Source organism: Myodes glareolus, chromosome 4 (assembly GCF_982192425.1).
Source record: "Myodes glareolus chromosome 4, mMyoGla1.1, whole genome shotgun sequence".
Taxonomy (NCBI): domain Eukaryota; kingdom Metazoa; phylum Chordata; class Mammalia; order Rodentia; family Cricetidae; genus Myodes; species Myodes glareolus.
In genome coordinates, this window is record NC_142029.1 from 79,597,779 (window position 1) to 79,623,325 (window position 25,547).

General features: G+C 42.3%; 2 protein-coding genes and 1 long non-coding RNA gene across 8 annotated transcripts in view; 1 reads left to right on the plus strand and 2 right to left on the minus strand.

The window, feature by feature from the left end:
- The window catches only part of Dlat (dihydrolipoamide S-acetyltransferase), a 30,491-nt gene extending 25,528 nt beyond the window's left edge, over positions 1 to 4,963 (minus strand). Inside the window, exons 1-4 of the mRNA XM_048417274.3 lie at positions 4,615 to 4,963; positions 4,101 to 4,202; positions 3,602 to 3,726; positions 3,307 to 3,451 (exon numbers count right to left, since the gene is read on the minus strand). Coding sequence (XP_048273231.3) covers positions 3,307 to 3,451; positions 3,602 to 3,726; positions 4,101 to 4,202; positions 4,615 to 4,890 — 648 coding nt within the window. The 5' untranslated portion in view covers positions 4,891 to 4,963. The remainder of the gene's footprint in view (positions 1 to 3,306; positions 3,452 to 3,601; positions 3,727 to 4,100; positions 4,203 to 4,614) is intronic.
- A 41-nt stretch (positions 4,964 to 5,004) lies between these two features.
- LOC125388917 (uncharacterized) lies at positions 5,005 to 24,600 on the plus strand. Of its 2 annotated transcripts, XR_015737725.1 has the most exons (4): positions 5,005 to 5,347; positions 7,938 to 8,048; positions 9,049 to 11,958; positions 22,871 to 24,600. It is a non-coding gene; the product is annotated as an uncharacterized LOC125388917 (long non-coding RNA). The 2 variants fall into 2 exon arrangements; XR_015737724.1 differs by lacking the exon at positions 22,871 to 24,600 and having other exon boundaries at positions 9,049 to 15,359.
- Positions 12,070 to 25,547, minus strand: part of Dixdc1 (DIX domain containing 1) — an 86,570-nt gene continuing 73,092 nt past the window's right edge. For all 5 annotated transcript variants that reach the window (XM_085688731.2, XM_048417270.3, XM_048417271.3 and 2 more), the window contains 3 exons: positions 21,381 to 21,486; positions 19,758 to 19,866; positions 12,070 to 14,173 (listed from right to left, as the gene is read on the minus strand). In XM_085688731.2, the coding sequence (XP_085544857.2) occupies positions 14,093 to 14,173; positions 19,758 to 19,866; positions 21,381 to 21,486 (296 nt within the window). In that variant the 3' untranslated portion in view covers positions 12,070 to 14,092. The remainder of the gene's footprint in view (positions 14,174 to 19,757; positions 19,867 to 21,380; positions 21,487 to 25,547) is intronic.

A 25,547-nucleotide genomic window follows, 5' to 3' on the forward strand; every position in this document is an offset into this window, starting at 1 on the left:
ATTGCACCAGACCTCATTACAGATGGTTGTGAGCCACCATGTGGTTGCTGGGATTTGAACTCAGGACCTTTGGAAGAGCAGGCAATGCTCTTCACCACTGAGCCATCTCTCCAGCCCCAAAAATAAATTATTTTTAAAAAATTAACATTAGAGCTCTTTGTGGATCAGAGGGTGAAATGCAATAGCAGAAGAGCACTTGAGTAGCAGGCTTGAGGCCGTGAGCTCGACCTCACGACTGGGGGAAAACCAAAACAAACTAAATACCATTCTTTTTGTTTATTTCTTGAGACAAGGTTTCTCTGTGTAGCACTGGCTGTCCTGGAACTAGCTCTGTAGACCAGGCTGACCTCAAACTTACAGAGATCCGTCTGCCTCTGTCTCCCAAGTGCTGGGGTTAATGGCATGCACCACCACTGCATTACCACTCTTCACAGACTACAATACATCGTATTCTTGAAAACTGCTAAAAGATTTCAAAGCTGGCACAAGTGTGTGTGTGTGTGTGTGTGTGTGTGTGTATGGTTACTCCACGAGTTGTTTTCTGATCTCCATACATATAGGCATAGTGTACCCACATGCCCACTAAATACATGTAAAAATTTTAATTCCATTCCTATTTATATGATTGTATTCACTGAATTTGGACAGTTATTTAGTTAATATGGATTTTATTTGCTATCTCCTTAGTCTTTTAAGTAGCAACAGCCTTAAGTTAAGGGAAAAATAATTTCAGTCAATAATGTCTCTAGAAGTGGGGAAAAATAAAACTCTAAGATCTAGAAAATTATTATTATTATTATTATTATTATTATTATTATTATTATTATTATTATTATTGGATTTGATTTTTTCAGGCAGGGTTTCTCTGTGTAACAGTCCCGCTGTCCTTGAACTCTCATTATAGACCAGGCAGCCTCAAACTCACAGAGATCTGCCTGCCTCTGTCTCCCAAGTGCTGGGATTAAAGGCATGTATTACAATGCTTGGTACATTTAGAAAATTCTTTAAAAATTACTTCCAGTTCAGAATTTGTTTTCTTTGTTTCATAATCACCAGTAAAGTGAATGAAAGTGTATGTGTGAAATATACTCCTACATAATTTTATCATCTCAAAGGATTCTTAGAGCTCAGTTCTAACACTTGAACATAAAATGGAGAAAGAAGGTATTACGTAATAAGGTTGCTAAATTGAATGAAATAATTGTGAACACTAAAGACCAGGCAAAATTTCACAAGTGACTGTTACCAACAGAGCTGGAACATGACTTCCAAAGAAACTGATTCATTCAGAAAACGTCTTATAAAGCTAAGGAAAGGTAGGCTGGGTGGTGAGGACACACACCCATAATTCAAGCACTCAGGAGGTAGAGGCAGGAGGATCCGCTTGGAATAGGGTTCCAGGACTGCCAGGGCTACACAGAGAAACCCTGTTGTTGTGGGGTATTTGTACACTGTGTGAAGATGTACTGCTGGGACTGGTGTAATAAAAAGCTGACCAGCCAATAGTTAGGTAGGAGGTACAGGCGGGACTTCCCAGCAGAGAGAGATCTCTGAAAAGAAGGGCAGAGTTGCCAGCAGAGAAAGTAGAATGGACAATATGGAGGTGAGGTAATGTCATGTGGTAGAACATGGATTAATATATAAATGGGTTAATTTAAGTTATATGAGCGAGTGGTACAAGCCTAAGCTAAGGCTGAGCTTTCATAATTAATAATACGTCTCCATGCCATTATTTGTGAGCTGAACATCCAAAGAAAAATCCGACTACACCTGGGCTTAAAAAAACAAGCAAAAATGTTAAGGAAAGGTCAAATCTCAATCATTTAGATTTTACCTATTTTCAACATAAAAACCACATAAATAAAACATAGAAGAAAACTTTAATATCTAATAAACTGATTCAGTGTGTGTGTCTTGGTTTCTTGTGCTTTTTCTCTGACTCTTTTTTCCCCCGTTTGTTTGTTTTGCCCTATTCTGTAGGGAGGATCTGGGAAGAGTTGGGGGAATGGAAAACCATAATTAAATTATGTGTATGAAAAAAATCTACTTTAAAAAAAAGGATGTTTTAGTTTCCTAAAAGCTTGCTCAGGTTCATAGGAATGGCATTCATGGCCCCTGGCCCTGTCACAATGCTATGCTATACACTTATGTACACTTCATTTCTTTAAATGATCGTTTATTTTATGTGCACTGGTACCCACGTGTGCCTGTGTGAGGGTGTCAGATCTGCTAGAACTGGAGTTACAGGTGATTGTCAGCTGCCATGTGGGTGCTGGGAATCAAACCAGGGTCCTCTGGAAGAGCAACCAGTGCTCTTAACTACTGCTGAGCCATCTCTCCAGTCCATTCACACTTATTATTTATTGTTACTTTTTTCATTTATGAGTATTATTGAAATACTCCATCTATGCTTGCAAATATACCACTCTAAACCAAAGGAAAACTTCATCTAGGGACTTTCATTCAACAGACATCACCTGTTCCCTATTATAAAGTCTACTTGTGTAGCAAAAGGAAGCAGCGCCAATTGTAAATAGGAGTGGCAGGCCACTTCCCACCGCCCAGCTCCCGGCTAGCTTTACCCGAAATAATATAATGTAAAAGCCTTTCTTTTTTGTTTAAACAGAAAAAGGGGAAATGATGTAGGAGAGTCATCTGTCTATGTGTTACTTTTATTGGTTAAAAAAGAAACTGCCTTGGCTTTTGATAGGACAGCAGTTTGGGTAGGAGGAGTAGACAGAACAGGAAGCTGGGAGAAAGAAGCAGAGTCAGGCAGACACTATGGAGCCAGCCGCCAGGTCAGACAAGCTGAATCTTTCCTGGTAAGCCACCACCTCACCTCGTGTTGCTCCACAGATTATTAGAAATGGGTTAATCAAGATGTGAGAATTAGCCAATAAGAGGCTAGAACTAACGGGCCAGGCAGTGTTTAAATGAATACAGTTTCCGTGTAATTATTTCGGGTGTAAACTAGCTGGGGAGCCAGGCAACGCCCACCGCTCCATTTACATACTTGTATACAAAAAAAATCATTTTCATAACCTTTACTATTGTTTTTGAGAGGAAAAACAAGCATTATCTGTGTCTTGTGATAAGGCTGAGAAAGGTTAGAGAAACTGTCCAAGTTCACACTTGAAGACAACAATCAAGAATAAAAGTTGTCAAGTTTCACAGTTAAATATCTGTATTCTGGCAAATGGCAAGCACTGATCGATTTTAATGAAAAGTTTTCAGGATACAATCACCACTCATAAAAAAATGTAAATAAGATTCATCAGGAGCCAACATGCAGAAGCTGAGCCTTACCTGCATGTGAGTAGGATACGAGCTACCAGGAGCCTTTGCAGAAGGTGCAGCTGGAGTAGCAGAAGCCACTGGGGCTGGGGCTGCCTGTGGGGTAGCTGCTGCTGAATCCAATGTATAATTTTTAAAGGCGTCAATATCCTCAGGCCTAAGAAGAAAAAGAACATATGTATATAGAATGTATAAAGCAAATCCAGTCCCCACCTCCCAGCACGTCTTCAGAAGTCTGTAACTTCCACTGTGAGTGGGAATGCTCCAAAAGCACCAAGGTTCACAAATTACAAGGGGTTTCACTCACTTTTCTACTGTGATACAGATGATGGACCCAACTGGAACATCCCTGGTTCCTTCAGCAACAAGAATCTTTGCCATATAGCACTCCTCCAAGCTCTCAAATCCAACAGTGGCTTTATCAGTTTCAACCTTTTAACACAAAGCATTTGCTTAGGTTTGTACTGCCATCATGCAAATAATTCATAGATGTCTAGAATTTCATATGAAGATAAATCCACTACCGCAGACTGGAAAGAAGGGTTTAAAAACATTTTGGGTATTCGGTAGCAGAAGGCGACAGATCTCTGACAGTTGCTGGCCATCCAGAGTTACATAGTGAAACCCTGTCTCAAAAACAGTCAGTTTAGCTAAGTTGCTGACAAGTTATCTAACTAATCATCTCTAATAACTGTGGGGGGGAAAAATAAAAGTTTCTTAAACAGAAAGGAGTAACTAACCACCAGAAAGTTAAGGCTCAGTCTACTTAACAATGTCACCCCTTAAAATCGTATTGTAAAACTTACCTCTGCAATTAGATCACCCTCACTGATTTTTTCCCCTTCTTTTTTTTCCCAGCGGGCTATAGTGCCTGCCTGCATCGTAGGGGAAAGGGAAGGCAATGGAACCTGGAGGAGAAAAAGAATCACAATTTAAACCAGGATACTTAACTCTCGGTGCGGTTTAGGGTTTCATTCCATTCAATTCCAGGCAAAGAATTCACTGAGTCTCATTACAAACTGGTCATTGGGGATACAAAGGGAGTTCCTGCACCCTAGAAGTTCATGTCTTTCAGTGGCAGGTTGATCCTCCAGTCAGTCCAGTGGATCTGAGAAAACACGTGAGAATCCACGGACCTTTTGCATACAGCCCCAGGCTTGAAGCTCTTCTTTCAATAGAATATATCCCCACTGGAAAGGTCTTGGGGAAAACGGTAATAGATCCTGAAGGGAGCTGGCTCAAAGAGGCCTCTCGAGGAGGATTCCCCTACGTCAAGGAACCGGCTCTGAAGGACAACGGGGTCCGGGGAGGAGCACTCACCTTCTGGTGTGGGGGAAGGCTATAAAAGCGACGGCCGGACGACCCCAGGAGCTGCCGCAGTAAGCGGTTACGCGGCGCGGTGTCCGAGCCTGAGCTCCAGCCACACAGCAAGCGGACCCCATAGCTAGGGGTCCCGCTGCTGCAACGAGCCGCAGTCAGGCCGGCCCGCGGGCTCCCGTACGGAGCCCCGGGGCCTTCCTTCAAGACTGCCCACCGAGGCCCGATTCCGTCCCTGGGCACTGCACTCTGCGCCCTCCGCGCACAGACGCGCCACATCCTGCCACCGACCCCCACGCCCCAAAAGCTCCCGTCTCCGGAGTGACCTCTCCAAGAGCAGCACGGCTCTGCCGTCAGCCGCGCCCTGCGGTCGCGCAGTGTCGTAAAAGCGTCTTCTTGGACTGGCGGCCGGAACGTGCAGCGCGGGGACCCGGTCTGCGACACCCGGGACGGACTCGGATCACAGCTTAGGATCCGCGGGGGACGGTGGTGCTTTGAGGCAGTCGCGGGCAACGCACGTTTGGATGAAACGGGAAAGGGTCAGGGGTGTTGGTGTCCCTAGGAGAGTTATCGCCGGGCATGGGGAGCACGGCCGGCTCTAAGGTGGTGGCCAAAGACGGGAAAGTTGGACCCCGGCTGAAGCCTCTGTTCTCGGGGAGGCGGTGCCAAAGGGAACACCCTTCTTTAAGAAAAAGCTGGGAAAGGAGCCTGGGCCGACAATAATCCAAAGCTTTAGGTTAGTGGTTGAGGCCAGGAAGCATACCGCTGAAAGTTGGAGGAAGAAAGGCCCCACGAGCGACCTCTGGAGTTCAGGGGGTATCCCCTTGTCTGCAGACTCCGCCCATTACAGGCTTTCCTAGGTTGCAAAGATGTCAGGTCCTTAACCCACCCGAAATAGTACATTTTCACATTTCGAGTTTGTCTCAGAGGACTAATTATATTCCCTGTATAAAAATGCCTGTTGCGAAAAGGGTTATATTACCCCCAGATTACTGCCGTTTCCTCTTAAATAGCGAAAAGACTTAAAAAACACAGCGGACATATTAGCACATTCCTTTAGTAACAGCATTCCGGAGGCGAGAGACAGGGGTGGCTTACTAAGTTCCAGATCAGTCTGGTTTGTATAGCAAGTTCTAGGCCACTTGGAATACATGGTGAGACCCTACCTTTAAAAAAAGATTTAAGATACAACTTTGCAAAATGCATTGTCCCACCATTCTGCAGTTGTGTGAACTCAATAGAAAAAGATTTCTTAAACTGTGGAATAACAATGTTGGGCGTCAAAACTAAAAAAAAAAAAAAAATGGCAACAGTGAAAAGTTTCTGAACACAACCACCCAAACCTAGGTTGTTACGCTGTTGCCTACGCTGCCTGCATCCCTCCCTGTCGCTGGCTCTGAGGACAGCGGCACACTTTGCACCATCATGACCTCGGGGTCACACAAGGCCAGCCAACACCGCTTGAAACACCTTGGCACAGATTCATCACGGATGGCATGATTCGCGCTGGTTTTACTCTACAAAGTTTTCTGCTCTTATGTGAACATAATGGTTTGATTACAGAAAACAAAGACATTTTCCCATAGTTATTTCTTAGCATGTAAAAGTTATAGTAGTGAATTTTTGGATCGGATTCTTAGAATGTTTGAATATTAAAATTGCGGTAGCTGATTTGTGTTTGAGATTAGGACAGATTTCCAGTAATTTCTGAAATGTCCCTAAATACACATTTTGCTATATATTCTTACATTTTTTATTACATTTATTTTCTGTGTGTGTGTGTATGCCAGTGCCCTTAACATCCGAGCTATCTTTCCAGTCCCACACTGAGCTATCTTGCCAGCTCATGTGTTACGTATTTATATGGAGCAACATTCTCAGCATTGACGGTCATAAATCAAAATACCAATCAACTCTGAAAATATTTATACTCTGCATTGCAGGATCAGCCAAGATTTAGCTCCTATCTCAGCTCTTCACTTGCACATTACTCTGCATTGCAGCCCAGTTCACACACAATAGCTCATTTTTAGGACAAAACTATGTATCCATCCTAAAGGAATGGCTAACTCAAATGTGGTATATACACAGTGTAACTTTTTCAGTCACAGATAATGGAGTCTTGTCATTCACAACATGGATGCAACTTAAGCAAATTAATTCAGTCTCAGAAAGATAAATCTGGTATGTTTTCTCTCATTTGTGATCCTAGACTTCATATTCACTTATAGAAATGAAATGGGGGAAAGGGAATTATGGAAAGGGGAAGGGAGGAGGGTTAAGAAGGTATATAGAGAAATATATTCAAATTATATTATATACTGTATAAGAATGTCTTTATGAACTCAATAACATGTATAAAGAATTTATATGCCAGGCAGTAGAGGCACACAGCTTTAATCCCAGAACTCAGGAGGCAGAGGCGGATAGATCTCTGAGTTTGAGGCCAGCTTGTTCTACAGCGCTAGTTTCAGGACAGCCAGGATTGTTTCTCTGTCACTAAGAAACCCTGTCTCCAAAAACAAACAAACAAAAAAAATACCATGGCATAAGCATGTCAGTATAACACAGACCTGGGAATAAGTACATTTTAAAATATATTAGGGCTGGGAATGTAACCCAGTTAGAAAAGTGTTTGCTTAGCATGCATCAAATCCTGAAAATCCTGAGCTCAAGGCTGGAGCGATGGCTCAGCAGTTAAGAGCACTGGCAGCTCTTCCAGAGGACTCAGGTTCAGTTCCCAGCACCCACATGGCAGCTCACAGCTGTTTGTAACTTGAGTTCCTATGGATCCAACTCCCTCACAAAGTCATGCAGGTTAAACACCAATGCATATAAAAATTAAAAATCTGAGTTAGCACCTGATAAACTGTGTAATCCCAGCATTTGGGAAGTGGAAACAGAAAAATCAGAAGTTCAGGGTCATCATTGGCTTCATAACAAATTCAAAACCAGTCTTGGCTACCTGAGACCCTTAATATATATGTATATATAAAATATCGCTATATACTTAAATATATGTAGAATAAAAATAGATGTATATGTGGTTTTGTTAGATTCTTGCCGTATTCTTCCCCAAAGCATTTGTATTCCCCACCAACAATGCATGGGATTGCCTGGTTCCTCAGAGCCTCACCACAGATTATGTTCTTACAATTCTTTTTGTGAGGAGAAGGAGTGCCAAAAATGTCACAATTCTTAATTTAGAAATTACACTTATTCTGTGTGTGTGTGTGTGCACGCGTGTGTGTGTGTGTGTGTGTGTGTGTGTGTGTATCAGAGGGCAGTTTTTGAGAGTCTGTTCTCTTTGACTTTGTGCATTCCAGGGATAAAACTCAAGTCATCAAGTTTAGTGGCAAACACCTGTACCCCAATGACTGTCTCTCCAGCCCATGATGTGTAATTTTCATAGATATGGAGGAGAAATTATATTTAAGGTGATGGGGCTTTAAAACTTTTTAACTTATCCTTTAAAAACTTCAACGCATACATGATGTATTTTATAGATTTAATTCTGTATTTAAAAACAAAGAACATCTAATTGTATAGAAATTTGATTTCATCTTTAATAACTGCTGAAACTTCCAAAGTATTGTTTTTAAAGAAATTTATTTATTTAATAAATGTTTTACTTGTAATTTTATATACCTCTATCTATACCTAGGGACCATGTGAGAACTCACAAGATCAGGAAACACAAGCAGAAGAAAGGAGCCCTGTCATAGAAATGATTGCATTTGGCCAGGCAGTGGTGGCACACACCTTTAATACCAGCACTTGGCAGGCAGAGACAGGTGGATCTCTGGGAGTTCGAGGCCAGGCTGGTCTACAGAGTGTGTTCCAGGACAGGCTCCAAAACTACAGAGAAACCCTGCCTTGAAAAAAAATGATTGCATTAACATGAACAGTGGTGGCTGCAGTGTCACCGAGCAATGCAAACACGTGGTGACTAACCTTAGTGGGAGGGTCATATTTGTATGCTGTATAGGTCATTAACAAACCATCATTAAGTGACTCGTAACTGTTTTACAGCAAACCTAATCTGTTTGGCAGTTCAGGAATTTAATCTATTGTTTCTCATTGTCTTCTTAGTATAGTAATAACAGTTCTCCGTGCATGACTTGAGTTATTGACCAACAATTTATGTGCAACATTTATTAAACATTCATTGTATAGCTATATAATTAGAAAACCTCATCATTTCTAAGCTGAAGTGACGTTAGATTAGGGGGACACATTGCTGTATTCATGCTGATTCCTCCGTTAACAGATGGTCAAAGAACACCAAGACCACAGAAGAAACTGGAGGAAAAAAAGCTATTCTGATAGCCAGTGTGGTGGTGCATGACTGCTGTTCTAGCTTAGTGTAGCCATCTAGGCTACCTACATGGACTCTTATCTTTTTTAAAAATTGTTTTGTTTTGTTTTGAATCCTAGCTGTTGCAATGCAGAGGCAAGCGGATCTCTGTGATTTCCAGGCTATACTGATTGACTGGTCTACATAGCAAGCTCCAGGTCGAAGCTACATAGTGAGACCCTGTCTCCAACAGAACAGAACAAAGTTGAAGATATGTAATCAAAAGTCAAGTGAAAGAAAGCACTCAGAACGAAAGATTGAAATATCAAACTTTTAAATCAATAACATTAGTGATAAGTGAAGCCTGCTTGAATTTGGGGGAGGCAGGCTTTAAATTGATTTTTGAATTCTGATTCTTTTTTAAGTATTAATTTCTGGGCTGGGGCGGTAGTTCATGCCAATAGTCCAGTTACTCCAGAGCCTGAAGGAAAATGGTTAATCATCTGAACCTATCAGTTTGGCTAACAGTGAGATGCTGTTTCAAAATAGAAAAATAAATAAGAACTCATCTCTGCCTGGGGTCCTGAGTGGTGCAGTGTTAGAAAGCATGTGCAGCATGCACAGGGCCCAGGACTCAGGCTTCTACACTTCTGAGCTAATTAGGGTTCACGCTGCATTTGAAGATTAATGTTACCATACAGCTTATACTCTCAGGTTCTTATGTGTCTGTACATTTCCATATAATTTCAAAATAGGTACAAAACTAGCTAGTCTTTTTTCTATAATAATCTATCTTGTGCTTACATTAGAAATATTAACAGTAAAGTATCTCTAGCAATAAAATTGTCCTTATCTCTGCCCTCCTGATAATGAGTAAACATGCTACCAGGGAGATCACTTGAGGAGATTGCCTCCACTAGATGTAAATGGCTTTACTCACTGATCTCAGTGAAGAGACAATAATGAAAATGATGAAGTGGATTTAGTTTGTAAACTCCATTTTATTCATAGCTTGTGTATGTGGTTTTGACTTGTTCACGATTCTGGTACATGCAAGCATTAAAACTGGCTATCACTTTGATAATCAGAAACCTCTGGACTACCAAAGCTTTGGTGAAAACATTGTAAAAGAATACATGGTAATGATCTCTGGAAGCAGTAGTTACAAATGTCCATTTTTCTAAGAAAATAGAACTCTCTGTGTGTGTGTGTGTGTGTGTGTGTGTGTGCGTGCACATGCACGTGTGTGTATTTTAAGCAAGCTATACTTCTTAACAAGTTCAACAAATAAGAGTGCAATCACGATGCTTATGAGTAAAAATGAAAATTTCAATTATAACCGGAATGCTTTTCAGTACATAAAGATCTTGTCCTATTTACATCCCAGTCAAAAGACCTGAAGAGTTGGTCTGTAAAGATCATTGCTGTTGCCCAATGTATCTAACCCATACTTCCATTCTTTCTCCCTCCCTCCCTCCCTTTCTCTCTTTTTCTTTTACTTTTTTTTCTTTTTTTCCAGACACAGATCTCATTATGTAGCCCAGCATCAACCTGGTACTCCTCCTGCCTCAGCCTCCCAAATGCTGGAATTACAGTCATGTATCTATCACCAAGGCAGAAACTTTAGGTACAAATTGTAAAGCGTTCCAACCCAGATGATTTAGAGACTTGAGCAGGAAGAGGCTGCTCTTCAGTTTTTAAATAACTAAATTAGTACTTATGAGGTCTTTTTAAAGATTTATTTTTATTATTTTTACTTGTGTGTATACAGATGTGCGTGTGTATACAGGTATGTGTAGGTTCTTTTCTGCACATGAGTACATTTTGTTGTTGTTGTTGTTTTCAAGACAGGATCTCACTATGTAGCCCTGGTTGTCCTGGATCTCACTCTGTAGATCAGGCTGGCCTCAAACTCAGAGGTCCACCTGCCTCTGCCTCCCCAGTGCTGGGATTAAAGACTTGAGTCAGTATGCCCAGCTTACATTAAAAAAAAAAAGTTAAGCGATTATTTTAGGACTCCTAATAGTCTAGTGTAGTTTTCCCATGGAAAGAATGTCAGCAATAGCAGGATGGACCAGCCAATTGGTGTGGAACAATATTTTTAAGCTACAACTTCTCCTAGAGCAGTGGTTCTTACCTTTCCTAATACAGCAACCATTTAATAACTTCCTTCCTCATATTCTGGTGACCTCCAACCAGGAAATTGTTATAATTTTAATATGTGTTACATCTGTTTATGCTGTGAAAGATTTGTTTAATGATGCAAAGATGTGTTGCATTCTTTTATGTTGCATTTCTTTAACTCTGTGAAACTGTGTTACTTTGCCTGTCTAAACACCTGATTGGTCTAATAAAGAGCTGAACAGCCAATAGCAATGTAGGAGAGAGGATAGGCTGGGCTGGTGGGCAGAGAACAAACAGAAGGAGAAATCTGGGAGAAGAAGGAAGGAGCAAGAAAAGGAGGAGTGGAGGATACTAGGGGCCAGAAACACAGCCAGCCATGGAGTAGGAGTGAAAGTAAGATATACAGAGGTAAAGAAATGGAAAGAGTCCAGAGGCAAAAGGTAGACGGGATAATTTAAGAAAAGCTCGCTAGAAACAAGTCAAGCTAAGGCCTGGCATTTATAATTAAGAATAAGCCTCTGTGTGTGATTTATTTAGGAGCTGGGTGGTGGCCCCCAAAAAAGCCAAAAGAGTCCAAAGAGTAAAAAGAGAAAAACAACAGAAAATTATTTTTGCTGATAATTTGTACCTGTAATTTTGCTACTGTTATGAATAGTAATGTAAATATTCATGTTTTCTGACGATTTTAGATGACCCATTCGTGTCGTTTAATCCTCAAAGGAGTCGTGGCCCACAGGTTGAGAACCACTGTCCTGGAGTGTGGCCAAATAGGAGATTATTGAGAACAGAATGAATTCATGCTTGCTCCTGCTCTGAAGACTCCAGCATTATGGGCTGGAATAAGGATTCCTGGTCTGGAATGTACAGGGATTAATGAATACATCCTCCAGCAGAGATGCTTGGCCATTTTGCCCATGGTAAATGAGGTTAGTGCACTATCTTCACCCCTATTTCCAACCTCTGCTTTTATGTAGCCACTAAGGCCATGTGGCTCCTTTTTCAAAAAGTGATAAAAAATAAAACACAATGTAGAGGACTTTGAAGCTTTTTCTCTGATTTAATTTTTGCTGAAAAGTTAATTCCACATAATGTCAAGACTGTTTGTTGAAAGAAAATGGACAAGGGAAATCTGGTTTAAGAGACAGACATTCCAGGTAAATTGGACTACAGTACCGAAGTTTAGCCTGGTCACCTTCATGCTGTCAAATAGCAAAACATTAAAATTCATGCAACAGAGAAATTGGTGATATACGAACTTTTATTCCCTCCAGTCATCTTGAGAAAAAATGGAAATAATACTGTTTTCTTTGTTGGCTTTCACAATGAGTTGTCCCTTGCTTATGGCTGACTTTCCCAAACTTTCCTAGTTACAGCTGATGAGAAATTGCTCTCCAATAGAAGACCAGGGCAGCATCCATGAAAGACTTTCTTTTTGATCTCATGTCTTTTAGAAGAGCAATCAACTAGACTAAAACAAAGCAAAACAAAAAACCTCCATTACTAAAACAGCAGGGAGAATTGGACAGAAATTGACTGTCATTAGTGTACTTGTAACAAAATAAAGCTTGTTCTGAAAGCACACGAGGCGTAAGAAGTGACTGTAGAAAAGCTATTGAGCTCTCTAGAGAATCAACAGAGTACAGGGGATGTGAGATTACACTGAACTCACACGTGAGTTATAAAAATAGACATGGTTCTCAGACAAAAGCAAATGAGTACAAAGCAATTTTCAAACATGAACTATTTTTAAAAGACATGTCTATATAAAACAATAAGATGTTATCTCAGAGTTCCAAAGAGTATCTGTTCAAATGGCTGAAAATGGGAGACGAACAGAGAGGCAGATCATCTGTTCCACTCTTCTGTTTGGCAGTGTACAGTGGTGGCTGCAGACCGCTTTGAGGGACTATATAAATAGATAATATGACTGATTGGTGGATGGTGCTAGGTGCGTGGATGAGAAAACCCAAGTTATTGAGTAACCTCTGGAAGTTGAACTCTTCAGCTTCTATACTGGACAATGTTGCAATGAGAAATGACTGCTCACTTGAACCGACCCTGCCATTCACAGCTCATGCTCCGTGCCCCATGGGTTCTGCTGTGCCCTAAAGGAACAGCCCAGGCTAAGTATGGAACAGAAAATAACTCCAGCCTTGAAATGAGAGGCAGACCAGTAAGTCGTGCTCAGTGCTCAAATCACAAACACAAATTAATGGTCTGTCTCCTTGCAATGCAAAGGAGATGCCATGAGTTTGAGTCACAGAGAAATGGACAGCAGCACCTTTCTGTATCCTCCTGGATGTTTAAGGAGCCTCTCGCTTCTTATTCTTTTCAAACACAAAGTCATCTGTTTGGAGAAAAATAAAATGGCTCTAAAGTTAAAGAGTCCCCAGAGAAAACCAGCAGTTCGTGAAAAAAATGCCCTGAATGGGCTAAGGACAAGCTGTAGAATCAGCTAAAACCAGAAGAGGCAGCCCAAGGTCTTAATTATGGTTTTGGCATAGTATAGCACACTATGGGCAACTCTTCCCCAACCCAATCAACAAGTCAGCATCATCCATTTCCTGGTCTTTCATCTTTGGTACCACTTCATGAGCTACTTCTGGTTTGCTATGTCTGCAAAGAGGCAGAAAAGTTGGTACCTTTGCCTTGTCTGTGAGCACAGATGCTGAGACTCTGATTGCTGCAACCATTGAGGCCAATTAAATGAACACTATAACATGAAGGAGAGATGCATACATTTCCAGGTTCCAGATAATAGCAGCCATGCCCCTGCAAGAGAGGGCTCATCCATCCCTGGTGGTTAAGGCCTTCGGTTTGGTGTCCTCAGAGTAGAATAAAACACTGTTCCCACGGACAAGGAGCTCCAGATGAACCCGTGGTCTGTGTTTGGACAGAGATTTTAAGTACTAGATATGCCAGGCACACAAACAGGACTGGCCCATGACCATCATACTTGAAGAAGCTTCTGTTTGGCAGCATGAATTAGAAACTTCTCAGCGTACTCTGGTGTTAGTCCTCGTTCCTGAGAGAAGCAGCCAGGGAGTGTCCCAGGTCCAGTTAATTCTCTCTGTGATCTTCTTCCACCCAGGCCACAATTTTCCCTTCCCATCCAGGGATGGCATCGTCATCATGGAAAACCTAGGTTAAAAAAAAAAGTCACAATGGAATAACACAGCCTGGAATGTGGTGCATGCCTGTAACTGGAGTGCCCAGCAGGCTGAAGCAGGAGGGTATCTATGAGTTAGTTCCAGGCCAGGCTGGGTCACAGTGTGACACCCAGGCTCAACAGAACAGAAACTGCAGAGTGTCTGGTGAGATGGCTCAGGGGACAGACACTGTCACAGCCTGATGACCTGAATTCAGGGACGGGACCCACATGATGGACAAAGAGAATCAACTCCTGACTCCACAAGTTGTCTCTGACTTGGAGAACAAACACACACAAATATTATTTTTTAAGATTTATTTTTCAATATATGTGTGAGTGTGTGTAGTTATATGCATGTGTGTGTAGATATGTGCACATGAGTACAGGTGTCTGTAAAGCCAAAAGCATTGGATGCCCTGGAGCTGCAGTTACAGGAGGTTGTAAGCCACCTGGTGTGAATGCTGGGAATTCAACCTGGGTCTTCTACAAGAGTATGCACTCTTAACACTGAGCCATCTTTCCAGCCCCACACAAAAATTTTAATGTAATAAAAAATCTAAAACATAAGACTTTAAACATTAAGAAAGTATAAAAGAATTACTTAGGCTATGTCTTTGGTTCTATCCTTTAAGTTGAGACTATATCTATATGTATATGTGATATATGATATATATGTCTATAAATATATCATACCATACATCATGTAACACACATATTTTTGTTCTAATTTGGGGAGATAAAAACACTCTAACACTATTTCACTCATGGATATTTATAAGAGCAGTAAATTACAATCCCCAAAGCAATTTGGCCTTACTAGGAGAAAGCAATAGCATATGTGTTTAAAGAACAAGAAAGGAGAATATTTTGGTACCAGCATTGTATAAAAAGGGGTAGAAAGAAGACCAGGGGCAGGAGATGGCCCAGCAGTTAAGAGCACTGGTTGCCCTTGCAGAGGACCCCCAGTTCAATTCCTAGCACCTGCATGGTAGCACACAACCATCTATAACTCAAGTTCTAGGGAATCTGATACCATCTTCTGGCCTATTTGGGTACCAGGGATGAATGTGGTACACACACATTCATGCAGGCAAAACAATTATACACATAAAAAATGTTAAAAGACTTCAAATTGTTTCTATATTATAACCACAAATGAAGGCATTTTTGACAATATATCAGAACCTAGAAATTTTTTTTAACTTTATTTAACTTTATTTCATGCACATTGGTATAATGATGTCAGATTCTCTTGAACTGGATTTACAGACAGCTGCGAGCTGCCATGTGGGTGCTGGGAATTGAACCCAGGTCCTCTGGAGGAGCAGTCAGTGCTCTTAACCACTGAGCCATCTCACCAGCCCCTAGAAATTTTTTGTTCAAAGAAGGATTGTATTCGGAAAATGGATGATAAGGAGATGCATAGGCTGAGAAAATATTCAAGGGTTAGTGTCTTAGGGTTTCTATTACTGTGAAGAAACACCATGACTACAGAAATGCTTATGAAGGAAAACATTTAATTGTGGTGGCGTGCTGACAGTTTCAGAAGTTCAGTCCATTATCATCATGGCAGGGAGCATGGTGGCCTGCAGGCAGATGTGGTGCTGTTATATCGTAATCAGAAGGCAACAGGAAGTGACTGTGACACTAGCAAAGCTTAGGTAAGAGAGACCTCATGGATCTAAGCCACATGGGAAGGAGAAAAGACAAGATCTCATGAGTAAATTGGGAGCATGGGTACCATGGAAGAGGGCAGAAAGGTAAGGGAGCAGAAAAAAATATATAACTCAATAAAAACAATTAAAAAAAAAAAGAGAGAGAGACCTCAATGCCTCCACCATGACACATTTCCTTTCATCAAGACCACTGTTATACCCAGATCACGGAGTCCCCCCAAAACAAACTAGAGACCGAGTCCTTGTATGTAAAAGCAAAGGGCCTTTATTCTTACACAAGTTTGCAAACTCAGTCTCTCTGTGTGTCCAGCATATTGGGTGGTCTCAGTTTGTGGTCTTTCTTGGAACTAGGTATGGCCTCAGGGTAAACTGCTGAGACTCAGGCCTCTGTTGAGTTTGCCCTGACTGGGTCCTACAGCCACACCTACTTCAACAAGGTCACACCTCCCAATAGTGCCACTCCCTACGAGTTTATGGGGGCCAAGTACATTCAAACTACCACAGTTAGGAAAATAAACATGCCTTGTTTCTACTACCAGGACTTCCCACTATGACTGGTGCCTGTTCCTGCCTGATAGTTATTCTCTTCTGTGGAAAAACCAAGTGTAAGTTGCTCATGGGGTATGGTTTAAAATCTATGTAATAAATTTGGATTTAAACTTGTAACAAAAGGCTTATAATTAAAACTCCTACCTATAGGTTACTATAAGCCTTTTACTTTCAGTTTTAAGCCAAATTTTGTTACAGATTTTACATATTTTTTAATCACACCCAATGAATTACAAATCGATCCTGAAATAATGACTGTTTATACAATAGTCTTAAAAGATTTCTTGAGAGGAAAGCCCAGAGAAATCATAACAATAAAAGATTTAAGAGTGGAAAGTTATAGAACCTTAGAGATTAAGAGACTTTGGGATCATTTGATTGTGTGGTTGTAGTAGAATAATATTTTTATACACTGTAAAGATATATCTTTGCCAAGATGCCTGCGGATTGGTTTAATAATGAGCTAAGTGGCAATAGCTAGACAAGAAGAGGTTAGGAGGAGAAGAGAAGAGGAGCAAAATCAAGGCACAGAAGAGACTCCAGAGGACAGGGAGAAGAAACAGGGGGTACAAGATAAAAGAGAGATAAAAAGCCAAAGGAAAAAACATAGATTAATATAAATGGGTTAATTTCATTTATAAGAACTAGTTGGGCAAGCCTAAGATATAGGCTGAGCTTTCACCATTAATAATAAGTCTTTGTTTTGTTTTTTTTGTGAGTTGAGAGCTCAAAAAAAAATTCTCCTATGTGTGGTGGCAGAAGTTGTTACAATTTTTGAGAATTTGGAACTCAGTTGCCATCTTTTTGGCCATGGAGCTATACTGAGGCCAGGCGATTTTCAGTAAGACAGCAAGACTTTAAGAAAATCTCTGAGTTCTAGAAGAGAATTGGGTCCAAGGAGAAAAGGAAGAAGGGGCAAGGAAAGGGTCACCATCCCAGGAGCACACAGGCAGCTCCTAGCCGGAGGTGAGGAAGTTCCAGGAGGGAGCTGAGGAGCCATGAGGGAGCAGAGGGATAAGTGTCTGTTAACAAGAATTTCAATCCAAGGCGTCCCCAAGCAGACCGAGAGACATGTCAGAGGAGAGATGTCCCTTTCTGCATGATAGTGGCCCAGAAGGGTGACAGGAAGCTTCCTGGCACACCAGTGTGGCTTTTGAAGTAAGAATAGACAAAGCAGGGAGCTCCATAGCAACACTTCCCAGCAGAAGGGAAGAGACAAGTGGCTAGAGCAGGTAGAGGAAAAACAGCTACAGGGACAAGTGTCTTAGTAACTAGAATTGCCCATGTGGTAGAGCCCCAAAGGGCATTGCAGGTATTTGCCCATGGGTGGGCAGCACAGAGATTGTAGCACGGATATGCCCAGAGGAGTGAACAAGGAGAGATGAGTGGTTAGTTAAGGTGGAGGGAAGAAGCAGACTCTAGAATCAAATTTGGTGGGTGGCAACAGGCAGCAGAATCAGATGATCCACACGTATCATAGGAGAGTGAGATCAGCAGCTAGGTTCAGAGTGACAGAGGTCCTTGGAGAGGGAACTCATTAAGTCACTCCTGTGGTTTTGACACCAGATGAATGAAAAAAGAGAGAGAGAGGGAGGGAAGGATGGAAGGAAGGAAGGAAGGAAGGAAGGAAGGAAGGAAGGAAGGAAGGAAGGAAGGAAGGGCCATGACTGCTCCTGGGTATGGTGGGGTTAACTTTGTTATAGATATATGTGGGAGAGGACAGTCAAAGGCAGAGATATCTGGGAGAGTCCAGGGTGGACATGACCAGACTGAGCTGTGAGTGGGGGAGGGGAAAGGAGTGAGGGGAACCAGGTACCACAGTCGGGAGGACAAAGGTACAAAAGGGATGGGCAACCAAAATGTCTGGATTCTATAGGGAAGAGCCTATACGGGAAGGGCAGCCCGAGACCTGGGCTAGAGAGTTTAGGGTAGAGAGTGGGACATGCCAGTCATACCCTGTAACAGGTAGGGACTGAGGGATGTTGGGAGAACCTGGCAGACAGGTCCAGCCTTCCCATGTTAAATAGGCACCTCAGCTGTTTGTCTGGGTCTGAAACGTAGCAGGAAGAAGTTTTCTAAGGGCTGGTGAGGTGACCGAGCAGATAAGGACACTTGTCTTCAAGTCCGACAACCTGAGTCTAATCCCCTGGACTCACATGATAGGAGAGAATTCCTGGAGGTGTCTTGTGACCTCTACGAAAGCACTCATAACCATCCACTCTTGCACATGTAGGAAGTAAATAAATGTAAAGATCTTTACAGTTTTATGACAACTGGATACAGATAGAAGACGTCGCTTATAGACCTGTATTTTGCATGGAGGGGACAGTAAATGTAAGTCTTAGGGTTTTTACTTAACCTAGCAACACTATTTCTTTTTTTTAAAAAAAAATTCTATCCAATTTTTTAGTAAAAAAAAAATGATTGGGGCTGAGCAGTGGTGGTGGATACCTTTAATCTCAGCAGTTGGGAGGCAGAGACAGGCAGATCCCAGAGGGTTCAAGGCCAGCCTGGTCTGCAGAGTGAGTCCCAGGACAGCCAGAACTGTTACACAGAGAAACCCTGTCTCTAAAAACAAAACAAAACAAACTAACAAAAATATCAGTCCTTGGAGCTAGAGAGATGGCTCAGTGATTAAGAGCATTGGCTGCTCTTCCAGAACACCCAGGTTTGCTACCCAGCACCTACATGGCAGCTCACAATTGTCTATAAATCCAGTTCCAAGGGATCCAACACTCTTCTAGCCTCCCTGGGCACCATACATATATGTGGTCCACAGAAATACATGAAAACAAAACACTCATACACAAAAAATAAATTATTCAGTCCTATAACTAACAAAGCTGTCAACATCAGGGTCCATTCTGTGGAATTTAAAGCAATTGGTCCATCAACTGAACATCCCATAATTTCTGAGCTCCTTCTGGGGAATTGTGGTGGTCTGAATAGGAATGGCCCCATAGGCTCATGTGATTGAATGCTTAGTCATCGAGGAGTGGCACTACTTGGGAGGGAGTAGGAGGTGTGGCCTTGTTGGAGGAAGTGCATCACTGGGGGTGGGCTTTAAGCTTTCAAAGGTCCAAGCCAAGCCCAGTGTCTCTCTCTCCCTGCTGCCTGCAGATCTGGATGTAGAACTCTCAGCTACTTCTCCAGCACCAAGCATGCCTGTATGCCACCATGCTTCCTGCCATGATAATGGACTAAGCCTCTGAACTAAAAGCAAGGCCCAGCTAAATGCTTTCTTTTGTAAGAATTGCCCTGGTCATGGTGTCTCTTCATAGCAATAGAACAAAAGAGCTAGTTCAGGAGTGACCAGTAATGCTCCCCCAACTGCCCATGGATTCTTCACCTCTTCTTTGACGGTGCCAAACTCGGGATCCAGTGCTTTGAAGTGGTACCGGTGAGTCCCTTCTCGATCAATAGCTGCTTTAAAATCCTTCAGTGTCACCTCCCCCAACCTGAAACAAAAAAGAAGAGTGTACCAAAATAGCCTGCTAATCAATAGGCTGGAAAGGCCATGTGTTAGCTTTTAATCCAGGCCCCTGCCAAAGTCAACAGGCAGAGATAGCATGGCTTTAATACTAGGTCATGACTCCTGATAACCAATGTCATTAAAATAACAGAGGCTGGACAACCACTAAGAATGACTGTGGCATTATACCTCAGGTGATCAGAGAGCTTGAATTCATTGCTTTTGCTGCTTTTAATCTGAAAATAAGGTATTTAAAATAAAATTTGTAGAATAACCATAAATACACTTAGGTTTTCTGGGTTTCTCTCATGAGATAATAGTCCAGTTTTCTTAGAATGATAAAGTTAAATTCAACAGGTGGGGTTTTGTTTATTTTTGTTTTGGTGGGGTCTCACTCTGTGCCCAAACTTGCCTTGTATTTTCTATGCCACCTAAGGTGACTTCAAATTAACAGCCCTGTTTTAGGCCTCCCAGGTTCTAAGATTACAAGTATGTGCCACCCAGCTTAAGGATCAGCATTTCCTCTGGATTTAGAAAGCTTGCTTCTGCCCAGTCCAGTCCAAATGAGCAGACTCTGAGAGGAGAACCTCAGAGCCTCTCTCAGCTGTTGGTTCCTGAGTTTATTGCCTTACGCATTGCAAGACAAGCACACTACCACAGAGGTATATCCCCAGGCCCCTTACAGTGTATTTATTTCACTGGGAGAAAGTATATTGAACTGAGGTTCTGGAACATTTTCCACATAAATTCTTACAGGCAGGAGTTGCCATCATCATTAGCACACAGTAATAAACACTGACAAGTAAATGCCCAAGAGGCCATGGTAGAAGTCATGGCTACAAGAAGGAGCTGTTTTGAATACTTAAAAGAACAAGTTTTGAAAAAGTTGGAGCAAATCTGTATATAGTTGGACAAGAAGCACAATTTCTGTTCCCATAGGACCAGGTGTGGTGGCCCTTCGGAGGCAGAGGCAGGTGGATCTCTGTGAGTTCAAGACAAGACTAGCCAGGTCTACATAGCAAGTGCAGGTCAGCCAGAGCTACAAAGTGAGACACTGTCTCAAAAAATTAATTCCTGTGCCTAGCAGTAGATCCTACTTGTCCTTAATAATGCCACTGGTTTCCGGGTGCGGTGTGCATACCTTTAATCCCAGTATTCAGGAGGCAGAGGCAGGAGGATCTCTATCAGCTGGGTGCCAGCCTGGTCTACACAGAGAGTTCTAGGCCAGCCAAGGCTACATAGTAATACTTTGCCTCAAAAAACAAAAAACACCCCCAAACCTGCCAAATTAGAACTAGAATCTCTAATGGCCTGGGATTTTCTTTCTGCAAAAGCTGCTCATTTGGATTCCCTTTCTTTCTTACTTTCTCTCTCTCTCTCTCTCTCTCTCTCTCTCTCTCTCTCTCTCTCTCTTTCTTTTTCATTCCTCCCTCCCTCCCTCCCCTCCCTCCTTCCTTCCTTTCTTGTCTTTACAGTGAAATAATGACTTGAGCATCTCACCTCTTTGGTATATTGACCATGAAGGGTGTGAGTGACCGGTCAGTGAAATAGAGCACTTTAGTGCAGGTGCTGCTGACGGCTGGAGAACTCTGGGAGTGAGGCAATGCTGCAAACAGAGGCTCTGGTTAGAACATTCAATTTGATCCAAACTATTCCTCCTTTCGTCTTTGATCCAAACTATTCCTCCTTTCGTCTACTTAAAATGTCTCAGGAGGCTGAAGCTGCCGGAGGACACAGCTTTTCCATCAGCCTTGCCAAGCACCATGTCCACAGAGCATGGCTTATGATCACCATGAGGACAAGAGGTGCCTTGGGCATGGACATCGTCATGGGGACCTCATTCCCATCCATTCCAGGGATATCTGGCAGAGGAATACCCGCTCTGGCAGCACTGTTGCTAAAGATCAAGAGGTCAGACTAGAGTCTGGCAGAGTAGACACCCAGCAGGACCTGCAAACTGCCTACATTCAGACTTTGGAATAAGAATATTCATGCAATTTGTGGGGAAGAAAAAGAACAATGGAAGAAAATCCAGAGGCAAAGTACTTCAGCCTATAAAGTACAAGACCTTCTGCAAGGGCTGGTCCTGTACTGTGCTTTTTTTTTATTATTTATTTATTTTTTATTTTTTAAACACAGGGACTGTCTGGCCTAGAATACAAGTTGTGGACCAAACTGGCCTTGAACTCGCATGGTTCTGCCTTCTGAGTGCTGACATTAGAAATGTAGGCCACCACACCTAGCCTCCTGTGTGATTTTTAAAATTGTATTACATTTATTTTAGTGTAGGTGTGTGTGGAGATCAGAGGGCAACTTTAAGAAGCCAGTTCTCTCCTTCCACAACAGGGGACCAAGGATTACGGTCAGGTGGTCAGACTTGGCAGTAAGTGTTTTCACCCACGGAGGTTGAAAGTTGCCAACCCCTAAAAATATGTCTTTGGGAGGAAAAAACTAAAATACTAAAATATTCTACTACATGATATAGATGATCCTGGTAACATCCATCCAGGGACCAAACAGTACTAACAATCAACATGGCGAAAACAACCAGAACAAACAAATCAAACACATGTATCATTTCACCCGCTTCTGTCGCTTGCTTATTGTCAACCTGTACCTAAAACACGACTGAGAGTCAACGGCTGTCAGACAGGAGTGGGGGAGGAAGAGGAAGCAGGAGGGATTCTAGGAAAAAATATGCATATCAAACCCCAAACACCTTCAAGAGAAAGGAATTTTGGACTTTGCTATTTTTATTATTACTTTGCCAAATAGACTTTGTTATTAAGTTTCTCTATTTATATGAAGATATATGTAGATTTTGAATTTACAAAAACCTTAAAATCCAATAAAGCACCAGGAAATACATGTTAAAAATAAGACTGTAGAGGTGGCTTAGGGGTTAAGGACACCTGCTGCTCTTTCAAAGGACCCAGGCTGGGTTCCCAAATCCACAGGGCCACTCATTCCTGTTCTTATTCTTGTTCCAGGGATTCTGATGCCCTCTTCTGGTCTCTAGAGGCACTGCACCCATATGGTAAGCATACATGGAGTCATAAATATAGAGCTGGGCGTGGTGGTATACCTTTAATCCCAGCACTTGGGAGGCTGGTAGACAAGCCTCTGTGAATCCAAGACAGCCAGGGCTACATAGTGAGTTCCTGTCTCAAACAACAACAAAAATAACACTAGAAGATTAAAGACCCATTAAAACAGAATAAAAGTGAGTTTTCATCCATGCCTCATATTGTATAGAAAAAAAATAACTCTAAATGAATTATAAGCCTAAACTTAAAGGCTAAATATTGCTGGGTTCGGTAGCACATACATTTAATCCAAGCACTGGGCAGGCAGAGGCAGGTACTTTCTCTAAGTTTGAGGCCTAATCTATACAGCAGGTTCTAGGCCAGCCAGGGCTACATGGTGAGACCCTGTCTTAAAACAGACAAAAACTTAGTCATCCTCCCCATCTTAAGCATGTTAAACTGCTTTCTTAAGTGTCATGGAGACGGCTCAGAGAAGCTGCCCCTGTAGAGTGAACCAGCCATGTCTTATAATCTTTCTAGTACCTTCCTTAAGCTTCTAGATCCCTAGCATGTCCCAGTACCAAAGCGGAGGGTGGCAAAAGGATTCAATTCCTAAATTTTGCTATAAAGATTCATTTAGAGCCTTCTGATCTGCTGAGCTCGGCGACCCCTGTGAGCTCCGCGCAGATGTCCCCCTGCAGAGTCTACAGATGTAAGGACTGTCCTCTGTTCTTCTCACTGCTGCTGGATCTCCCCTATATTCCAGCTCTCCCTGGCGACCCCTGTGAGCTCCGCGCAGATGTCCCCCTGGAGAGTCTACAGATGTAAGGACTGTCCTCTGTTCTTCTCATTGCTGCTGGATCTCCCCTATATTCCAGCTCTCCCTGGTGGGAGTCGCTGGCAGTAAAAGGATTTGATCAGGGGTTGGAGAGGTGCCTCAGCGGTTAAGAGCACTTACTGCTCTTACAGAGGACATGGGTTTGGTTCCCACTACCCACATGACAGCTAACAACTTCCTGTAACTCCAGTTCCAGGGATCCAGTGCCCTATTCTGACTTCCATGAGCAAAAGTATATGGTATACAGACATATATGTAGGCAAAACACCTGCACACATTAAAGAACAAAAGACCTGGCCAAATGTTATGTGTCTGTTTTTCTCTTGTAGGCAGGATCTCATGCAGTGCGGATTGGCCTCCAATTTGCTGTATGTCAAAGATGACCTTGAACTTCTAACTCTCCTGCCTCTGCCTCTCCAGTCCTGGGATTACAGACATGCACCACCATGCCCAGTTTATGCAATGCTAGGGACAAAACCCATAGCCTCATGTATATTACGCAAGCATTCTACCAAGTGAGCCATATCTTCAGTCCAGTTTTTTTTGTTTTGTTTTACTCCAAAGTTATATTTTCCCACCAAACTAGGTGTCTTTCCATTGCTGTTATGTCACAAACTGCCCAGGTCAGCCTCAAACTCATCATCCTCTGGTCTCAGCTTCCCGAGTGGCACTACGGGTGTGTGTGGCAGCAGGTTTACCTCATCAAATCTGTTTCTGTCCTGTTCTTATTCTTCTCCTTCAGTGACGCCATCACATATCTTAGTCTGATGTCTGATCTACTCTGCTCAAGTCGTGTTTCCTTTCTGTCCCGTATTCCTTTTCTCTTTTTGTTGAAATAAAAATACAGATAAATATGTGTTGGCAACTGTTTTCATATTTATCTGTATTTTTATTTTTAACCACTCTATTTTTTTCTTATAATTTCTGTCTCATGGTGGGATCTTTTTGTACACTGCATGAAGATGTGTCTCTGTCCTTTCTCGCCTGTCAAGGCACCTTCTGATTGGTTTAATAAAGAGTTAAACAGCCAATAGCTAGGCAGAAGAGGATAAGCAGGACTTCCAGGGAGAGAATCTGAGGCACGGGAGATTCTTCAGCCAGATGTGAAGGAAGTGGAGGTGTGGTACTGAGGAGAGGTAACTAGAGCCACGTGGCAGAATGCAGATTAATATAAATGGGTTAATTTAAGTTTTAAGAGCTAGTTGGGAACAAGCCCACGATAAGGCCAAGCTTTCATACTTAATAAGAAATCTTCATGTCATTATTCAGGAGTTGGTGGTCCAAAGGGAGAACTGCTACACTTGGCATCCAATATGGAGACACAAATATCCAAACATGGGGCCAGAGAAAGCTGAGCAAAGTTAAGACATGGAGTCTGATGCAGCTTCCAGGCCCAATGCTAATGCTGGCCTACAGAGGAGCAGCTCCTTTGGGAGGCCCTGCTGAGCAGCCCAGTACTGCTCTCAGTGGCATGCTACTCAGTGGGGAACTAGGGAGAAAAGCCTGCAGGCCCAGCAACATTCCAGGACAGGCGGGCATGGCTCCTGGCCAGTGTCCACAGGCATGAAGCTCAGCTCTCGCAGAAGGTCAAGCAGTGGATGCAACCCAGAACCTGTGGGGTAGCCTGATGGATGTACCCTAGCTGGATGAAGCCAGACACCAGCAGAGAAGGCTACAGGTATGCAGAAAGCCAGGTCCAGACATAAAACCTCTGAATAGGTACAGTATGCTTAAAAATGTATTTGGCTAAAGAAAGAAAAGAAAATGGATATAGACAGTCATAGAAAAATACAGCTTAAAATA